Here is a 19,608-nt window from a genome sequence, read left to right on the forward strand (position 1 = left end):
GTAGCAGGATACAAAATTAATGCACAGAAATCTCTTGCATTCTAATACACCAAAAGAGCAGAAAGAGAAATCAAGGAAACTCTCCCATTTACCACTGCAACAAAAAGAATAAAATACCTAGGAATAAACCTGCCTAAGGAAGCAAAAGATCTGTATGCAGAAAACTATAAGACACTGATGACAGAAATCAAAGATGATACAAACAGATGGAAGGACATACCATGTTCTTGGGTTGGAAGAATCAACATTGGGAAAATGACTATCCCACCCAAAGCAATTTACAGATTCAATGCAATCCCGATCAAATTACCAATGGCATTTTTCACAGAACTAGGACAATAAATTTTACGATTTGTATAGAAATGCAAAAGACCCCAAATAGCCAAAGCAATCTTGAGAAGGAAAGACAGAGTTGTTAGAATCAGGCTCCCTGACTTCAAACTATACTACATGGCCACAGTGATCAAGACAGTATGGTACTGGCACAAAAGAGAAATATAGATCAATGAAACACAATAGAGAGCCCAGAGATAAACCCCTGCACACATGGGCACCTAATCTTTGACAAAGGAGGCAAGAATATACAATGGAAAAAAGACAGCCTCTTCAATAAGTGGTGCTGGGAAAATTGGACAGCTACATGTAAAAGAATGAAATTAGAACACTTCCTAACACCATACACAAAAATAAACTCAAAATGCATTAAAGACCTAAATGTAAGGCCAGACACTATAAAACTCTTAGAGGAAAACATAGGCAGAACAGTCTATGACATAAATCAAAAAGCATGATCCCTTTGGACCCACCTCCTAGAATAATGGAAAAAAAGTCAAAAATAAACAAATGGGACCTCATGAAACTTAAAAGCTTTTCAACAGCAAAAGAAACCATAAACAAGACACAAAGACAACCCTCAGAATGGGAGAAAATATTTGCCAATGAAGCAACTGACAAAGGATTAATCTCCAAAATATACAAGCAGCTCATTCAGCTTAATACCAAAAAAGCAAATAACCCAATCCAAAAATGGGAGGAAGACCTAAATACAGTTCTCCAAAGAAGACATACAGATGGCTAATAAACACATGAAAAGACGTTCAACATCACTAATCATTAGAGAAATGCAAGTCAAAGCCACAAATGAGGTATCACCTCACACCGGTTAGAATGGCCATCATCAAAAAATCTAGAAACAATAAATGCTGGAGAGGGTGTGCAGAAAAGGGAACCCTCCCGCACTGTTGGTGGGAATGTAAGCTGGTACAGCCACTATGGAAAACAGTTTGGAGGTTCCTTAAAAAACTAAAAATAGAACTACCATATAACCCAGCAATCCCACTACTGGACATATACCCTGAAAAAACCATAATCCAAAAAGAAACATGCACCATAATGTTCATCACAGCACTATTTACAATAGCCAGGACACGGAAGCAACCTAAATGCCCATCAATAGATGAATGGATAAAGAAGATGTGGCACATATATACAGTGCAATATTACTCAGCCTTAAAAAAGGAATGTAATTGAGTTATTTGTAATGAGGTGGATGGACCTAGAGACTGTCATACAGAGTGAAGTAAGCCAGAAAGATAAAAACAAATACTGTATGCTAACTCATATATATGGAATCTAAAAAAATGGTTTTGATGAAGCCAGTGACAGGGCAAGAATAAAGATACAGATGTAAAGAATGGACTTGAGGACATGGGGGGCAGGGGGTGCAAAGGGGAAGCTGGAACGAAGTGAGAGAGTAGCAATGACATATATACACTACCAAAATGTAAAACAGATAGCTAGTGGGAAGCTGCTGCATAACATAGGGAGATCAACTCGATGATGGGTGATGACTTAGAGGGCTGCGATAGAGAGAGTGGGAGGGAATCACAGGAGGGAGGGGATATGGGGATATATGTATAAATACAGCTGACTCACTTTGGTGTACAGCAAAAACTGGCACAACAGTGTAAAGCAATTATATTCCAATAAGGAGCTAAATAAATAAATAAATAAATAAAAATAATTTTTTAAAAAAATTACCTTGATTGGTTTTCTAATGTTAGACTCACTAGCATTTCTTGTATAAAGGCTTTCTATATTATATCTTTTTTCTATTTTGCTACATTCAGTTGGCTAATAATTTGTATAATATTTTTGCACCTATATTCATGAGTGAGATTGACTATCATTATCTTTCCTTGTATCCTGTCAGTTTAACATCAAGATTATTAGTTTGGTATGTTATTAAGATTTTTTTTTCATTCTCTAGAAGAGTTTACATAAGACTGAAATTATTTGCTCCTTGAATGGTTTTTTTTCTAATCATTGATGAAACAATGTGAGCCTGAAATTTTGAAAAGGGACTCAATCAAGCTTTCTACTTCTTACATCTTAAGTTAGTTGGGGAAGGTAGGAGGATTTTATCTATCTGTTATCCAGCAGATAACCCTACTGTGAATATCATGGTTGAAAGAGCTAACCCAATACTCAAAAGCTTCTAATAAAGTCTTTAGTGCCTCACTCTTAAACATAAGAAAATGTGATATTTGAAAAAATTCCCCAACATAAAAGAAGAAATCTAAATCAAATGGGGAGGGCAAAAAACATTCCCTGAGAGGAATATATAGAAAGAGAAGAAAACTTCAGCATATCTTCAGAGAACATAAGGTTCCAGAAAGGCAGAGTAAGGGCCACCAAAAATTCTTTCCTCCATTAAAGCAACAAGAACACTGGCAAAAAAATGTCAAAATCAAATTTTTCATAACTGGAAATTAACCAAAGGCTTGCAATAATCTAAGAAGCATGTATTCAAGAAAATCAACTGAATCTCAGTAAGAATAGCAAGCTCTGTGGCATTTAAACTCTCTCCAATTCTATACTCCCTTCCCCCAACCCTGATGGCCTTGAAAATTAACAGCCTCAATACAGCAGCCAAGACATGGAAATAACCTTAATGTCCATCAATGGATAAACAGATAAATAAGATATTGTATAATACTATACAGATGCATATATGTATATATTATATATACAGTTGACCCTTAAACAACATAGGTATGTGTTTGAGCTGCGTGAGTCCACCTATACATAGATTTTTTTTTCAATAAATACATTGAACAATTTTTTGGAGATTTGTGACAATCTGAAAAAACTCGCAGACAAGCTGCATCATCTAGAAATATCAGAAAAATAAGAAAAAGGTATGTCAAGAACGCATAAGATATATGTAGATTCTAGTCTATTTTATCATTTACTACCATAAAATATCCATATATCTATTACAAAAAGCTAAAACTTATCAAAACTTATGCACACAAACACAGACTACATGGCCTCATTCACAGTTAAAAGAAATGTAAATAAACATAAAGATGCAGTATTAAATCATAACTGCATAAAATTAACTGTAGTCCATAGTGTACTACTGCAATAATTTTGTAGCCACCTCCTGTTGCGTTGCTCCAGTGAGCTCAAGTGTTGCAAGTATCTGCTTAAAAATGCCCATGATGCTACTCGCCTCCACGTGAGCAGTTTGTCTCTCCAGCAAATTTCATATTCCAGCAAAAAATGATCTCTCTCTCTCAGTTCTCACTTTTTCACTGTGCTTAGTGCAGTACCGTAAACCTTGAATAACACCATGGGACCCATGTAAAGTACCACTAGTGATGCTGGAAGTGCTTCAAAAAGCAAAGAAAAATCATGACATTACAAGAAGAAGTTGAATTGCCTGATAGGCAGCATAGATTCAGGTCTGCAGCTGTGACTGCCTGCCATTTCAAGATATATGAATTCATCTTGTAAATGTAAGGGCCATTATTTAAAAAAAAAAAAAAAAAGGAAATTAATGATGCCATGGCTGCAGCTACAACAGCAAGTGCAAAAACTCTGCATTTTTTGCCATATACTTTTTTATCTTATATTGAAAAGGCAGCTTTTATGTGGGTGCAGCATTGCTCTAAGAAAAGCATACCTATAGACTGTAATATGATTCAAGAAAAAGCGAAGTCTCTATGTGACAACTTAAAAGCAAAAGGAAGGTGAAGGATCTAAAGCTGGAGAATTTAATGCCAGCACAGAATGGTTTGATAATTTTAAAAAGAGGTTTCGCTTAAAAAATGCCAAGATAACAGAAGAAGCAACTTATGACAACCAAGAGCAGACAAGTTCCCAGTTCCTTTAAGAAAATCATTGAGAGCTAAAATATGGCACAAACAAACCTATCTACAAAACAGAAACAGACTCACAGGCATAGAGAACAGACTTGTGGTTGCCAAGGGGTGGGCGGGGAGGGAGGGACGGACTGGGAGTTTGAGGTTAGTAGATGCAAACTATTACATTTACTATGGATAAGCAACAAGGTCCTATTGTATAGCACAGGGAACTATACCCAATCTCCTAGGATAAAGCATAATGGAAAAGAATATTTTAAAAGAATGTTAAAACAAACAAACAAACAAAAAAAGGAATGTAGGGTCTTCCCTGGTGGTGCAGTATTAAGACTCCATGTTCCCAACACAGGGACCCCAGGTTCGAACTAGAGTCCATATGCATGCCGCAACTAAGAGTTTGCATGCCACAACTAAGGAGCCCACAGGCTGCAACTAAGGAGCCCTCAAGTTGCAACTAAGGAGCCCACCTGCCACAATTAAAGGAGCCCGTCTGCCACAACTGAGACCCGGCACAACCAAATAAATAAATATTTTTTTAAAAAAAGAATGTGTTTATGTGTATAACTGAGTCACTTTGCTATACAGCAGAAATTAGCAAAATACTATAAATCAACTATAATTCAATTTTAAAAAAAAGAAAAGAAAATCACTGAGGAGAAAGGATATCTGCCTGCACAGGTTTTTAATAGACAGAAATGCCCTATTCTGGAAAAAAATGCCCTAAGGACATTTATTCATGAGGAAGAGAAGCAAGCACCAGAGTTTAAGGCAGGAAGGGACAAGCTAACTCCATCGTTTTGTGCCAATGCAGCTGGATTTATGATCAGGACTGCCCTTATCTTTAAAGCTGCTAACCTCAGAGCTGACAGTCCTTTTGCTGTACAACAAGAAGGCCTAAACAACAAGAACACTTTTTCTGGATTGGTTCCGTCAATGCTTTGTCCCTGAAGTCAGGAAATATTTTGCCAGTAAGGGACTGCCTTTTAAAGTTCTGTTGTTATTGGACATACCTCTGGCCATCCAGAACCCCATAAGTTTAATACAAAAAACACTGAAACAGTCTACTTACCCCAAATACAACACCTCTAATTCAGCCTCTAGATCAGGGGGTCATAAGAACCTTTAAGGCTCATTATGCATGGCACTCTATAGAAAGGATGGTCAATGCTATAGAATGGAACCCGGACAGAACACCATAAAAGTCTAGAAGGATTACAGCTTTGAAATATACCACTGTTGTTATAGAAAAAGCTGTGAAAGCCATCAAGCCCAAAACAACAAATCCCTGCTAGAGAAAACTGTATCCAGATATTGTCCATGATTTCACAGAATTTACGACAGAGCCAATCAAGGAAATCGTGAAAGAGATTGTAGACATGGCAAAAAAAAAAAAAAAAAAAAAGATGGGGTTTGAAGGGTTTCGAGATACGAATCTTGGAGAAATTCAAGAACTGATAGAAAGCACATCATAGGAATTAACAGAAGATGACTTGATGGGGATGAGTGTTTTCAAACCAGTGTCAGATTATGAAGAAGACATAGAAGAAGCAGTGCCGGAAAAACAAATTGACATTAGACGATCTGGTAGAAGGGTGCTGGTTTCAAGACTGCTTTTGACTTCTTTTATCACATGGGCCCTTCTATGATACGGGCACTGAAACTAAAGCAAACAATGAAAGAAGGTTTGGTATTATATAGAAACAAATTTAGAGAAATGAAAAAGCAAAAATGGCAGACAAAAATGACGATATATTTCCTTAAAGTTATACCAAGTGTGCTTGCCTTTTCTACTTCCCCTTCCATGTCCTTCATCTCTTCCACCTCTGCCATCCCTGAGAAAACAAGACCAACCCCTCCTCCTCCTCCTCCTCCTCAGCCTACTCAACATGAAGATGAGAAGGATGAAGACCTTTAGGATGATCCAATTCCACTTAATGAACAGGAAATAATCATCATGGCATAGAGTTAATAAACTTATCTGTTGCCTATGTATGTGTTTTCATGTGAAAAATCTAATAACTGTACAGCAAGAACTGTATGAGATGCTCTTGCCATCATCGTCACCTAAGCATTCACTGTGTGGAATATCTTGTGCAAGATCTGCACTGAAGTAGATAGTCTATCCTGACATAGGCATAAGGTGAGTGACATTTAATATAAAATTAATAATGTGCTAGTTTTCTTACTGTTTTATAACTTTGCTTTCAAAGAATCACATTACCATATAGTTTGCCTCTCTCTTGTAACTGGAGAAACTAAGTATCAGCCCATCATCACAGGTAAGTGTGTTTTTTAACTTAACAATGTTTCCAATACTGTACTATGGAAAGACTGTAACACTGTATGCCCTAAAAATTTTATTTTATAAAAATTTTATAAATTGAATATTAAGATATGATGTATAGCATGATGGCTATAGTTAACAATACCATATTGTATATTTGAAAGTTGCTAAGAGTAAATCTTAAAAGTTCTCATCGCAAGAAAAAAGAAATGTGTAACTATGTGAGGTAATGGAAGTTAACTTGTAAACCTATAATTATTTTGCAATATATACATATATCAAATCATGATGTTGTACACCTTAAATTTACATAGTATTATATGTCAATTATGTCTCGATAAAACTGGAAAGAAAAAAAAAGAACTGTAGCTGTGAAACCCAGTACCCTGGCTGCTTTTAGTACTAAAAACATTAGGTAAAACCAGAACTCAAATATGAGATGAAAAATGACACTGTAAGGTCTCAGAAGGTCATAAGTAGAAAGAGCAGAAAGAGGGCACCACCAGTTAAACAGACTGGATCAAACCTATCCAATCATCTCCGCTTTCTCCTGAAACCCCACTTAAATGAAGATAGAATTAAAATGAGTGGCAGAAAAGATAACAGCCAACAAGAGATGTCACAAGCAAATTTGGAAGGTGGAAAGTAAATGCACAAATGATAAATGACACATTTCAGCTTTCTCAACCCTTCTAAATACTCAAAAAATGAAGAGCCTAGTAGCAAGCTGAATTCACATCCATAAAAGATCAGAAACTGGAAGCAGCAATCACCCCTGAAGCCAAGCCACGGGGTAGCAATGAATACAGAACACTGTTGGAAGTTTCTATAAGCAGCAGTTAGTTATGTCCTCAGATCTCCTCTGCCACCTCCCTCCATGACAAAGGGCCCTCTCCATCCTGGAAAATGAGAAAGAATTTATGCACTAACAAGAGAGGTTGACCGAAAAAGGTTCTGAGGTCATGAAAATCAGACACAACTGAAGGTCAGGGTAAGATACCTTATTGAAAATTAGGAGACTGGGAAATAGTGGGCAGTGAGACTTCACAGCTCCCTTTCTCTCTTCAGCTCCCAGAACACTGACTCCTACACTTAAGATACAATAAGCACAAGAAGACTAGAAGACTCCTTTTTGGGGAAACTACCAGTCCATGGGAAAAAAGCTGCAGATCCTGGCATTTTTTTAAGTTCCCCAATTAAATGGAAGGGCTGCACATACACAGAGCTTTCTCCCAGCTTTTTAGTTCTTCATTCTTAAACATGAACACACAGCCAAGGATCATCAAACATTTGAGGAAAGCTTCTCATGCACAGCACAGACAAATGGGGTCAAACACTCAGAGAAAACAAAGACCTAGGGGGAAAGAAGGAGCGGAACCACCTTCAAAACAAGTATGACTTCCATCCTCAGAAAGTTAAAGTAAGGTATTACAATTGTGAAACAAGAAGAGTCTACTATAAAAAGGTATAGTTAAAGAACAAGGAAAAGCTCTTGGAAATTAAAAACCCAAAAGCAGAAATGAGAATTCAACAGAAAAGATGTAATATAAAATTGAAGAAATCTCCTCAAAAATACAACAAAAATATAAAAGAATAGAAAACAGAAGAAACTAAGGATGACAATTTACGCCAAACTGACCTATAAATCCAATTCAATTCCAATCAAAATTACAGCAAGGGGTCATCTTCCCCAAAGGGATGCTGCAAGAGTTTAAGTGGAAGCGCAGGATACAGGGAAGAGGGGAGACACTCATTGATGCCCTCTCAAAATGTCTCTGGAGATAGCATCAAGGTGGCGGAGTAGGAGGACGTGCGCTCACTCCCTCTTGCAAGAGCATCGGAATCACAACTAACTGCTCAACAATCATCAACAGAAAGACACTGGAATTCACCAAAAAAGACACCCCACATCCAGAGACAAAGGAGAAGCCGCAACGAGATGGTAGGATGGGTGCAATCACATTAAAATCAAATTCCATAAATGTTGGATGGGTGACTCACAAACTGGAGAACAGTCATACCACAGAAGTCCACCCACTAAAGTGAGGGTTCTGAGCCCCACGTCAGGCTTCCCAACCTGGGAGTCCAACAACGGGGGGAGGAATCCCCAGAGAATCAGATTTTGAAAGCCAGCGGGATTTGATTGCAGGACCTCCACAGGACTGGGGGAAACGGAGACTCCACTCTTGGAGGGCACACAAAAAAGTGTGTTCACCAGGACCCAGGGGGAAGGAGCAGTGACCCCATAGGAGACTGAATCAGACCTACCTACTGGTGTTGGGGAGTTGCCTGCAGAGGCGGGGGGCGGCTTAGGCTCACAGAGGAGACTGGGGCACTGGCAGCAGAGGTTCTGGGAAGTGCTCATTGGCATGAGCCCTCCCAGAGTTCGCCATTAGCCCCACCAAAGAGCCTGCGGGCTCCAGTGCTAGGTGGCCTCAGGCCAAATGACCAACAGGGTGGGAACACAGCCCCACCCATTGGCAGACAAGCAGATTAAAGTTTTACTGAGCTCTGCCCACCAAATCGGATTAAAGTCTTACTGAGCTCTGCCCACCCAGCCCTACCCACCATCAGTCCCTCCCATCAGGAAGAACGCACCAGCCTCCTAGATAGCTTCCTCCACAAGAGGGCAGACAGCAGTATCAGCAGTATTTCGCCTTGTGGAACTGAAAACCACCGCCACAGAAAGATAGAGAAAATGAAAAAGCAGAGGACTTTGTACCAGATGAAGGGACAGGATAAAACCCCAGAAAAACAACTAAATGAAGAGGAGATAGGCACCCTTACAGAAAAAGAATTCAGAATAATGATGGTGAAGATGATCCAGGACTCTGAAAAAAGACTGGATGCAAAGATCAAAAAGTTTACCAAAGACCTAGAAGAATTAAAGAGCAAACAAACAGAGATATGCAACACAATAACTGAAATGAAAAATACACTAGAAGGAACCAACAGCAGATTAACTGAGGCAGAAGGGCGAATAAGTGACCTGAAAGACAGAATGGTGATCATCACTGATGCAGAAAAGAATAAAGAAAAAAGAATGAAAAGAACTGAAGACAGCCTAAGAGGCCTCTGGGACAATGTTAAATGCACCAACATTTGCATTACAGGGGTCCCAGAAGGAGAAGAGAGAGAAAAAGGACCTGAGAAAATATTGGAAGAGATTATGGTTGAAAACTTCCCTAATATGGGAAAGGAAATAGCTACCCAAGTGCAGGAAGCACAGAGAGTCCCAGGCAGGATAAACCCAAAGAGAAACACACCAAGACATATAGTAGTCAAACTGACAAAAATTAAAGAGAGAGAAAAGTTATTACAAGCAACAAGAGAAAAACAACAAATAACATACAAGGGAACTCCCATCAGGTAAACAGCTGATTTCTCAGCAGAAACTCTGCAAGCCAGAAGGGAGTGGCATGATATATTTCAAGTGATGAAAGAGAAGAACCTACAACCAAGAATACTCTACCCAGCAAGGATCTCATTCAGATTCGACGGAGAAATCAAAATCTTTACGGACAAGCAACAGCTAAGAGAATTCAGCACCACCAAACCAGCCCTACAACAAATGCTAAAGGAACTTCTCTAAGCGGGAAACATAAGAGGAGAAAAGAACCTCCAAAAAGAAAAACAAAACAATTAAGAAACTGGTACTAGGAACATACATCTCGATAATTACCTTGAATGTAAATGGACTAAATGCACCAACCAGAAGACACAGACTGGCTGAATCGATACAAAAACAAGACCTATATATATGCTGTCTACAAGAGACCCACTTCAGACCTAGAGACACATACAGACTGAAAGTGAGGGGATGGAAAAAGATATTCCATGCAAATGTAAATCAAAGAAAGCTGGAGTAGCAATACTCATATCAGATAAAATAGACTTTAAAATAAAAAATGTTACAAGAGACAAGAAAGGACATTACATAAAGATCAAGGGATCCATCCAAGAAGAGGAGATAACAATTATAAATATATATGCACCCAATATAGGAGCACCTCAATACATAAGGCAAATGCTCACAACTATGAAAGAGGAAAATGCAAGGCAGAAATAGAGACACAGATGTAGAGAACAAACACATGGACACCAAGTGGGGAAAGCGGGGAGGGTTGAGGGGGAATGAATTGGGAGATTGGGACACCAAATTGTACACTCTAAATATATGCTGTTTATTGTCTGTTAACTGTATCTCAATAAAAGTTCTTTAAAAAAAATTACAGCAAGGTTTCTTGGTGGCATATAATAAGCCAATTCTCAAATTCACATGGAAGATTAAAAGGCTAAGAATAACTCTCCTCCCAACCCTCTCAAAAAAATATTAAGAATATGGGGACTTCCCTGGCGGTGCTACAGCGGTTAAGACTCCAAATGCCCAAGTTCTAGCGCTGGTCAGGGAACTAGATCCCACATGCATGCTGCAACTAAGAGTTTGCATACCACAACTAAGGAGCCCACATGCCACAACTAAGGAGGCCACCTGCTACAGCTAAGGAGCCAGTGAGCCACAATTAAGGAGCCCAAGAGCCACAACTAAGGAGCCTGCCTGCCACAACTAAGACCAGCACAACCAAATAAATAAATAAATATTAAAAAAAAAAAAAGAATATTGAGAAGGGAACCTGCCCTATCTGATATCAAGGTTTATTCTAAAGCCATGGTAAATAAAACAATTTAGCACTGATTCAGAAATAGACCAAGTAAGTGAAACTGAACAGAGCACCAGGAACCAAACCTTAGATATAAAGGAACTTGATATATGACAGAGATGACATTTTAAATCAATAAGTGATAACAGAATAGACAGGTGGATAACTAGTACAAGGACATTTGGTTATCCATTTGGAAAAAAATAAAATTAGACCCTCCCTCATGCTCCATACAGAAATATATATTTTTCTTTATGACTTTAGGTTATACAAGACATAAAAAGCACTATCAATAAAGGAAAAGACTGATACATTCAACTACATTAAAGTTTTAAACTGCACATCAAACACAATGTAAATTGTGTCCACTTCTCCACAAAGAGGAAAAAGATATTTGCCATTTGGGATTTAAGTAACCAAGTAACCAAATATATTAAAAACTCCTATAAATCAATAAGAATATACAAACAATACAAAAGGAAAAAGGGAAAAAATATAAAATCACAGTCCACAAAAGAAGGAACATGAATGGACAATAAACATAACATGCTCAATGTTAGGGAAACAGAAATTTAAGCAAGAGCAAGAGACATTTTCACACATATCCTATTGCAAAAGAAATTAAATCTGAAAAATACCACGTGTTCAAGAGACTGCAAGGGAAGAAAAACTCTTCTCTAAAATTGATACAACCACTTGGGAGAATAATTTAGCACATAATTTACCTCCCAATAATTGCATATACACTAAATACATCCCACATAAACAAAAATATCTGATGCTCATGGAAGCACTGTCTGCAATAAATGAAACCTGGAAGAACTTAAATCTCAATCAATCTAATAATGAATAAACTAATTATGATACATGCATAGGATAAAATATTACAGATCAGTTAAACTGAATGAACCAGAGATAGTTTATTAACTTGGCTAAATCTCAAAAACACAAGACAGAAAGAAAAGCTGGACAATTCTCCCACTGTGATACTGTGTGTATATTTTTAAAACACAAAAAGTACTAAAAAAATACGATATATCATCAATGTTTACAGACAGAAAATTACACACCAAATTCAGAATGATGGTTATCTTTTGGGGTGAGGTGGTGGTGGGATGGTGAAGTGATTCAGTCTTCAGTGATATAAAATTTGTTATGAATTTTTAAGCAAATATGACAAACACTAACATGATCTAGATGGTAAGTGTTGGCTGTATTAATGGTATTGGTTGGTTATATTGGATATTAATTATATATATCAATCCCTGTTATTTTTTATATGTTCAAATGTTTGTTATAGATGTATGGTTTAATCAATGCAATCCATGTCTGGGGTACACTGTAGCATACAAGAAAATTCCAAAAGAACTATATAATACCTCATGCAGTTATACTTCAAGATTAACTTGCCTCCTACCAAATAAATTTTTTAATTACTCCGCCATAAAAAGGAATGAAATTGAGTTATTTGTAGTGAGATGGATGGACCTAGAGTCCGTCATACAGAGTAAAGTAAGCCAGAAAGAGAAAAACAAATACCGTATGCTAACGCATACATATGGAATCTAAAAAAATGGTACTGATGAACCCAGTGACAGGGCAAGAATAAAGATACAGATGTAAAGAACAGACTTGAGGACACCAGTGGGGGGGGGAGTGGGGGAGGTGGGGGAGAGGGGAAGCTGGGACAAAGTGAGAGAGGAGCATTGACATATATACACTAACCAAAATTAAATAGATACCTAGTGGGAAGATGCTGCATAACACAGGGAGATTAACTTGATGACTGGTGATGACCTAGAGGGGTGAGATAGGGAGGGTGGGAGGGAGGCTCAAGAGGGAGGGGATATGGGGATACATGTATAAATACAGCTCATTCACTTTGCTGTACAGCACGGCACAACAGTGTAAAGCAATTATACTCCAATAAAGATCTGAAAAAAAAAAAAGTGAAGTGGAGAGACTGCCCAAGATGGTGGCATAGAAAGACGCAGAGCTTGACGCCTCTCATGGGCACACCAAAGTCACACCAGAGTCACTATTTACACAACAGCAATTGATGAAAAAGGCCTGGACCTATCATAAAATTTAAAAAAAAAGAATTTATTTTATAATCAAACCAAAGCTGCCTGGATCCCTACAGTGAAGAGTGAGTGAGTGTGTGTGTATGTGTGTGTGTGTGTGTGAGAGAGAGACAAATAAAATCACGTGGATAGGGGAAACTGAGTGAGTTTCTCTTTTTACCACTAGAGGGAGGTGTTGAACTTAAAATATTTTAAAATGGGGCTTGTTTTTGAACTGACATTTAACATCAAAGTAAACCACACTGCGTTGTTAGAAAATAAACTTTTCTTTCCACATCTTTCAGAAACATAGCCCCAAAAGTATAATTCTTTATGTGTTCTCATATAAACAATACTTTTTGAACTCTAAAATATGGTTTCAACTTTGAAGGATTAAAGTAGTTAGAAACATGTCAGAGCTGAAGTACTCCTCCTTCCCAACTTATGAAATATATCAATATAGACATAGTTACAACCTTAGTCTAGTATATGGTAATCTTTCTAAATCCCCAAAGCCAGAACAGTTCTACAATCAAAAATAGCGTTTACTGATGTAGAGTATAAACCAGTACTAACTTTATGTAATACCTATCACAATTATAAATCCATAAACTTGAAGACCAAGCAATTATATTTCTAGGCACTTACACAGCTGAATCACATGTACAACAGCCCAAAGATATGGACAAGGATGTTAGTGAATCATTTTAAATTAAAGCAAAAATTTTGAAGGAAATAAAATGCCTATCAATAAGGGATTTGTTAAATGTATTAGGAACTTCCACATGACAGAAAAGCTCACAAACACTACAAGAATAATGTAAGAATATCAAAAGATGGACACCAAATATTACTGAGGTATATTTACGTAAATATAATAATAATGTTTATATACCCTTAGATGAGGAGTAGGATTGGAGTGGGTGGGTGGAGGCAGGGAAACCTTTACTTTCTGCTTTTAAATTTCCCTAAATTCGGGGCATTTTTACAATAAGAACAATATAATGTAATTTTATAAATTAAATATTAAGATATTTGCTGTTTGGAAACAACAGGCGGTACCAGTGCCAGACTCACTTTTTATGCCATTTGCTTACACCGGGCACCAGCGGACAGTTTCCAAGGAAATTACAAAGAAAAGCTACCCTAGATCATTTAAGGCAAAATTCTGAAATATTTCCTTTTCACGCAACTTACTCCAAGCTGTCCCTAGACCACAATTGTGCTTACCTGGACAATCTCTGCCATGCTGTACCCCAATCCCTAACTGCTGTCTTACCATACAGCCCACTGACTGATGCCCACACCTAGTCTGATACCTTCCTCTACCCCCTCCCCACTCTTCCTCCTCCTTCTTCAGTCTGTGGTATTATTTTCAATCTACATTTCCCATGCTCTTTTGCCATCATGAACTCTCCCACCCCTGATCACTAGATATATAAACCAAATTTAGTCAGTGAATGAGAAAAGGGTCACTTTATTCCCTGGCTTAGTTATAGAAGTTTGGAAATAAAATAAATATGAAAAACATACATTCATCTTCTAAATGCTTTCAATCCTACTGATGAGTTACACATTGAAATGAACTATAAAAATGACAAAGGACTATATACTACCAACTGTAAAATAGTCAGTGGGAAGTTGTTGTATAACAAAGGGAGTCCAACTTGAGGATGGAAGATGCCTTAGAGGACTGGGGCAGGGAGGGTGGGGGGGACTCGAGGGGGGGGAGTCAAGGAAGGGAGGGAATATGGGGATATGTGTATAAAAACAGATGATTGAACCTGGTGTACCCCCAAAAAAATAAAAAATAAAAATAAAAAAATAAAAAAAATAAAATAAACACATTTTCAATAAAACTCTATTTTTAAATTAAAAAAAAAAAAAAAAGACAAAGGAAAGAGCATGGTGGTTTACCACTGTATGTCCCACACTGTCTACAAAAGAAAAGCTCATGGCTAATAAGCATCCTCAAAGTTCACGTTGTTATTGCAGAAATAAATAAATAAATAAATAAAAACAAATGTTCATTTTAAATACAAAATTTAAATAGAGGTAAAAAAAAACATATTTTTTTCCAAGATCAATATATCACTCTAAAATTACCATGGCTTTGCTTTGCTTTGAAATTTCAAATAATGCTAAAGACATGGAATTTTTATGTTTATCAAAAGAGGACATGCATTTTAAAAAATGAAAAATGCTTTCTTAAAATGAGGTAACTCCACTAAGAATCCCCATTAATATTCCAGAGAAGTACATCTCTATTTAGTGCTTCAATTACTGGGAAAGAAAGGAGACAGGCATAAAATTAAGATTTTCTTTTTATAAGTGAGCCTGAATTCTAAAGCCCAGATGAGAGAAATATTATACCAGCTTTGTCTGTTAAAGATGGGGTTTCAGTTAGGTCTTTTTAAAACTTATTTTAAAAACTGAATTCCCTTAGAGAGCTATACAAAAGAACACTATGTGATACTAACACCTAATTATAGGATGGAAACCTAAACCCATCAACAGCCAATAGAGGAGAGAATTTCCATCTATCCCTCAAGTTGTTTAAAAAAAGACTTTTTTAAAATATAAGGTTTCTAAGCTTGCTTTATAAAAGGAAAAGCAGTTTTCTTTTGTTAAAATAAAAAGCACAAGAAATTGAGAGACAGACTTCTGAACGTTTTGGTCAGAGAGTACAATAAAATCTCTCACAGAAGCTGGTAGTAACTAAAGAGTATGTTCCCCTACTCTTCCCACACATGAAAATTAAATGATACAGAATTTCAAATTCTCTTAATACTTCATAATATAAAGTCTGATGTAACCACAAACATTTCATGTGAGATTTACAGGATTGACTAGGAAACTGTATCAAAATCACATCATCCTCACATTTAAATATAGGTCTCTGCATAATATTTTATAAGTTTTGGGCTCCTGACTGCTGGCACTGGAAATTTCTGAATATTCAAAAATAAAGGGGTTATTTTCATTTACTTATGTGTACTTGTTTGTTCTAGGTAACCCTGAAGACAATTATCAACAACAGCTCAAATGTTTCCTCTGCTCTGTGGTAATTTCCCCAATCTCCAGGCAATTGATTCATTTCTCTTTTATGATCCCATAGCATTTTGTTCAAAATTTTATTCTATTACAATATATTTTCTCTCTTTACATGTCTCTCCATGTTGAAATATTTTTTAGGACAGAAGTCATATCTTAATCAATTTTATATCCTCAGGACCCACAGGAGGAACTCAGTAAGCACTTAGGGAATGAACAAATGAATAAGTGATTGAATGAATGAGAGAACTAACTAACTACACAAATTACAAGCAGACTCTAAAAATACCAAGAGCTAAAAATAGAGCTGCCACATGATCTTGCAATCCCACTCCTGGGCATATAACCAGAGAAAAACATAGTCCAAAAGGATTTCATGCACCCCAACGTTCACTGCAGCACTGTTTATAATAGCCAAGACATGGAAGCAACCCAAATGTCTGTGGACAAAAGATGGATAAAGAAGATGTGGTACATATATACAATGTAATATTACTCAGTCATTAAAAAGCATGAAATAATGCCACTTGCAGCAACATTGGTGGACCTAGAGATTGCCATACTGAGTGAAGTAAGTCAGACAGAGAAAGAGAAATATCCTGTGATATCACTTATGTGTGGAATCTAAAAAAAAAAAAAATGATACAAATGAACTTATTTACAGAACAGAAACAGACTCACAGACTTAGAGAATGAACTTACAGTTACCAGAGGGGACTACGGGTGGGGGGAAGGGATAACTAGGGAGTCTGGTGTCATTACTATATTTAAAATGAATAACCAACAGGGACCTACTGTACAGCACAGGGAACTCTGCTCAATATTCTGTACCAACCTAATTGGAAAAAATCTGAAAAAGAATAGATACATGTATATGCATAACTGAATCACTTTGTTGTACACCTGAAACTAACACAACATTGTTAATCAACTATATTCCAATATAAAATAAAAAGTTTAAAAAGTAAATAAATAAATGGGGTTGCTAATAAAGCATAAGTTATTCATGTTGTTAAACAAATTTGAGGTCATGGTCTTAGAGAGTTCAAGTCTACTAATAAGGAGTTTAATTAGCTTTATATCATAAGAAAATTTGAAAATATATTACCATTACCTCTGCTTAATTTATTTCCAGTGGTTAGTGCATGTATAACAAATAAAGTCTTTATGAAAATCTCCGATTAAATAATTAATTAATTAATTAATTAAATTAAAATACTAAGAGGTCTAAAGAGTAACTGTCTTTCCAGATTCCACAGAAGGAGTGACTGGGAAGAAAAGCATTGCCCCAAGGACCAAAGGTTTGGGGAAGATGTGATTTTGTTGGTATTCTGAACACTTACATATACAACAAATTCAGTACTTCCACTCTTTACTGTCAGCTTTCACTCTTAAAGAAATAAGGTGCCTCCTATTCTCTGCAGGTTTGGGGCTGCCTTCACCTTACAAAAGGACTAACACAAAACAACTCTAAAATTTATTTTAGATGGATATTTTTCATTCTATAAAGAATGCATATCTTTGAGATCTATATAAAGACTGTATTTCAATTTGTCATTTTGTGTAGAAAAAAGGTTTGTCTTATCACAAAATAAGTAATAGAAGAAATGATGGGAATTTATGTGAAATTTTAAATTCATTGGTTAGTGAATGAACACTTTTAATTTCTCCTACCTCTCCTTCAAAATAATCTACATATAATCTCCTGAAAGAATACAAAGTACACAGGAGCAAGAATCTGGAGACTTGTAGTCTTTTCCCACACTAATCACTCTCAGTCTATGATCTGAGTAAATCACAAACTGCCATCTGCTCATCTATAATGGGGGTTAGATGTAATCAGTGATTTTCAAATTGGACTACTAGAAGCCTGGGGGATTCTGTGTGTTGGCAGGGAAGGGGTTAAAAGAACATGATTAATAATTTGCACTTTTTAAAATGAGTTCAAAAAAACACCATACTATATGATTTATAAGCATCCTTTAATATCCAAAATCTCATTATTCTATTTCTTTACATTATTAAAGACTGCTAACAGTCTCATATTTTAAATTGGAAAACTAAATGCCAAATGTATATGTGTCCTTTAAAAATCAAATAATTTATGCAGTGGAAGTCACCCAACTCTAATTCTAATAGTATCTTTTGGAAACAGTTGCCCGTATTGTCATGTAACTACAAATGAAACATGGCCTTCCAAAGAGCAAAGACTAGGAATTACTTTTTCCTTAAGTAAGTGAGTCAATTATCGCACTAATTTAATTTTTAATATCATAAGCATTAAAAAGACATATTTAAGGAACTGAATTATTATTTTAAAAATACCTGTACTATAAATTGTAAGTCTCTTCTTTCTGCTTCCCATTGTTCTGCTTGTAATCTAAACTCCTCCAATGCTGTCTCCCTGATATGAGACTCCATCTCATTCTTCTCCTGCTGATGTTTTTCCAACGCTTCCTTTACATGAATAAAATCTTGCTTTACTATTAGATCAATAAAAGTTATCTTTCTTCCTTCATCCACAATTTAAATATACAAAGAGCTCTCCTTACCTATACTGTTAAAATTAATAATTTATGTTAAAATCATTAATAGGATAATTATATTTTGATCATCAGAATGTATATCTCAATAAGAAGCTATGGTTACCCATTTAATTTATGCAACATTTCATATATATATCTATATATCAATAGATATAAATAGATATAGATATTTAACCCAATTTTTCCAAAAAATTTAACTGCAGGGGATTGAACAAAATGCATCATATGATAAAGAGACAAAACAAAGTAGATTGTTGGCATATATGTAATCTATATGTAAAGGAGATAATATAGAAAGCTCTAATTACCTATAAACTATTTGGATTAACCCTGATAATTTACATATAAATCTGACAAAGAACACTGTATTTACAAAAGGGGAGGAGGAAGCAGTTTTGTGCAATAAATCAGCATAAGGAAACTCTAGAATGTTCAAATTTGAAAAGTCAAAAAAATATTTTTAGGTTGGACTATTAACTAATTTCTAGTTCTACATATAAACAATATTTGCAAGAGGCTTTTCTTTGGGGGTTTTCTTAGTTGTTCTACATTTACAAGATCTAATTTGGTTCAAAATCTTAGAAGTATAAAATGCAGGTTTCCCAAGAAGCCCAATTTTCTAAACTATACGGTTTAAAACTAAGTCTGCATGAACACAAGGCAAAAGATTCTGTGGTTTATATGAGAGAGAGGGAAAGCCACTATAAACTGTAGTGCGGATCTGCATAATAAAGACTGCCCTCCCAACTTTCACTAATGGAAAGCCAACAGGAAGAACCTTGAGGCTTTTTCCCCTTAGGGCAAAACAGTGACTCTTCACCCCCAAAGGTC

General features: G+C 36.3%; 1 protein-coding gene across 1 annotated transcript in view; it reads right to left on the reverse strand.

Annotated features, from left to right (window-relative positions):
• The window catches only part of CCDC171 (coiled-coil domain containing 171), a 317,707-nt gene that overhangs the window by 264,574 nt on the left and 33,525 nt on the right, over positions 1–19,608 (reverse strand). The window contains exon 6 of the mRNA XM_057724205.1: positions 18,557–18,688. Coding sequence (XP_057580188.1) covers positions 18,557–18,688 — 132 coding nt within the window. The remainder of the gene's footprint in view (positions 1–18,556; positions 18,689–19,608) is intronic.

This window comes from Hippopotamus amphibius, chromosome 2, assembly GCF_030028045.1.
Source record: "Hippopotamus amphibius kiboko isolate mHipAmp2 chromosome 2, mHipAmp2.hap2, whole genome shotgun sequence".
Classification (NCBI taxonomy): domain Eukaryota; kingdom Metazoa; phylum Chordata; class Mammalia; order Artiodactyla; family Hippopotamidae; genus Hippopotamus; species Hippopotamus amphibius.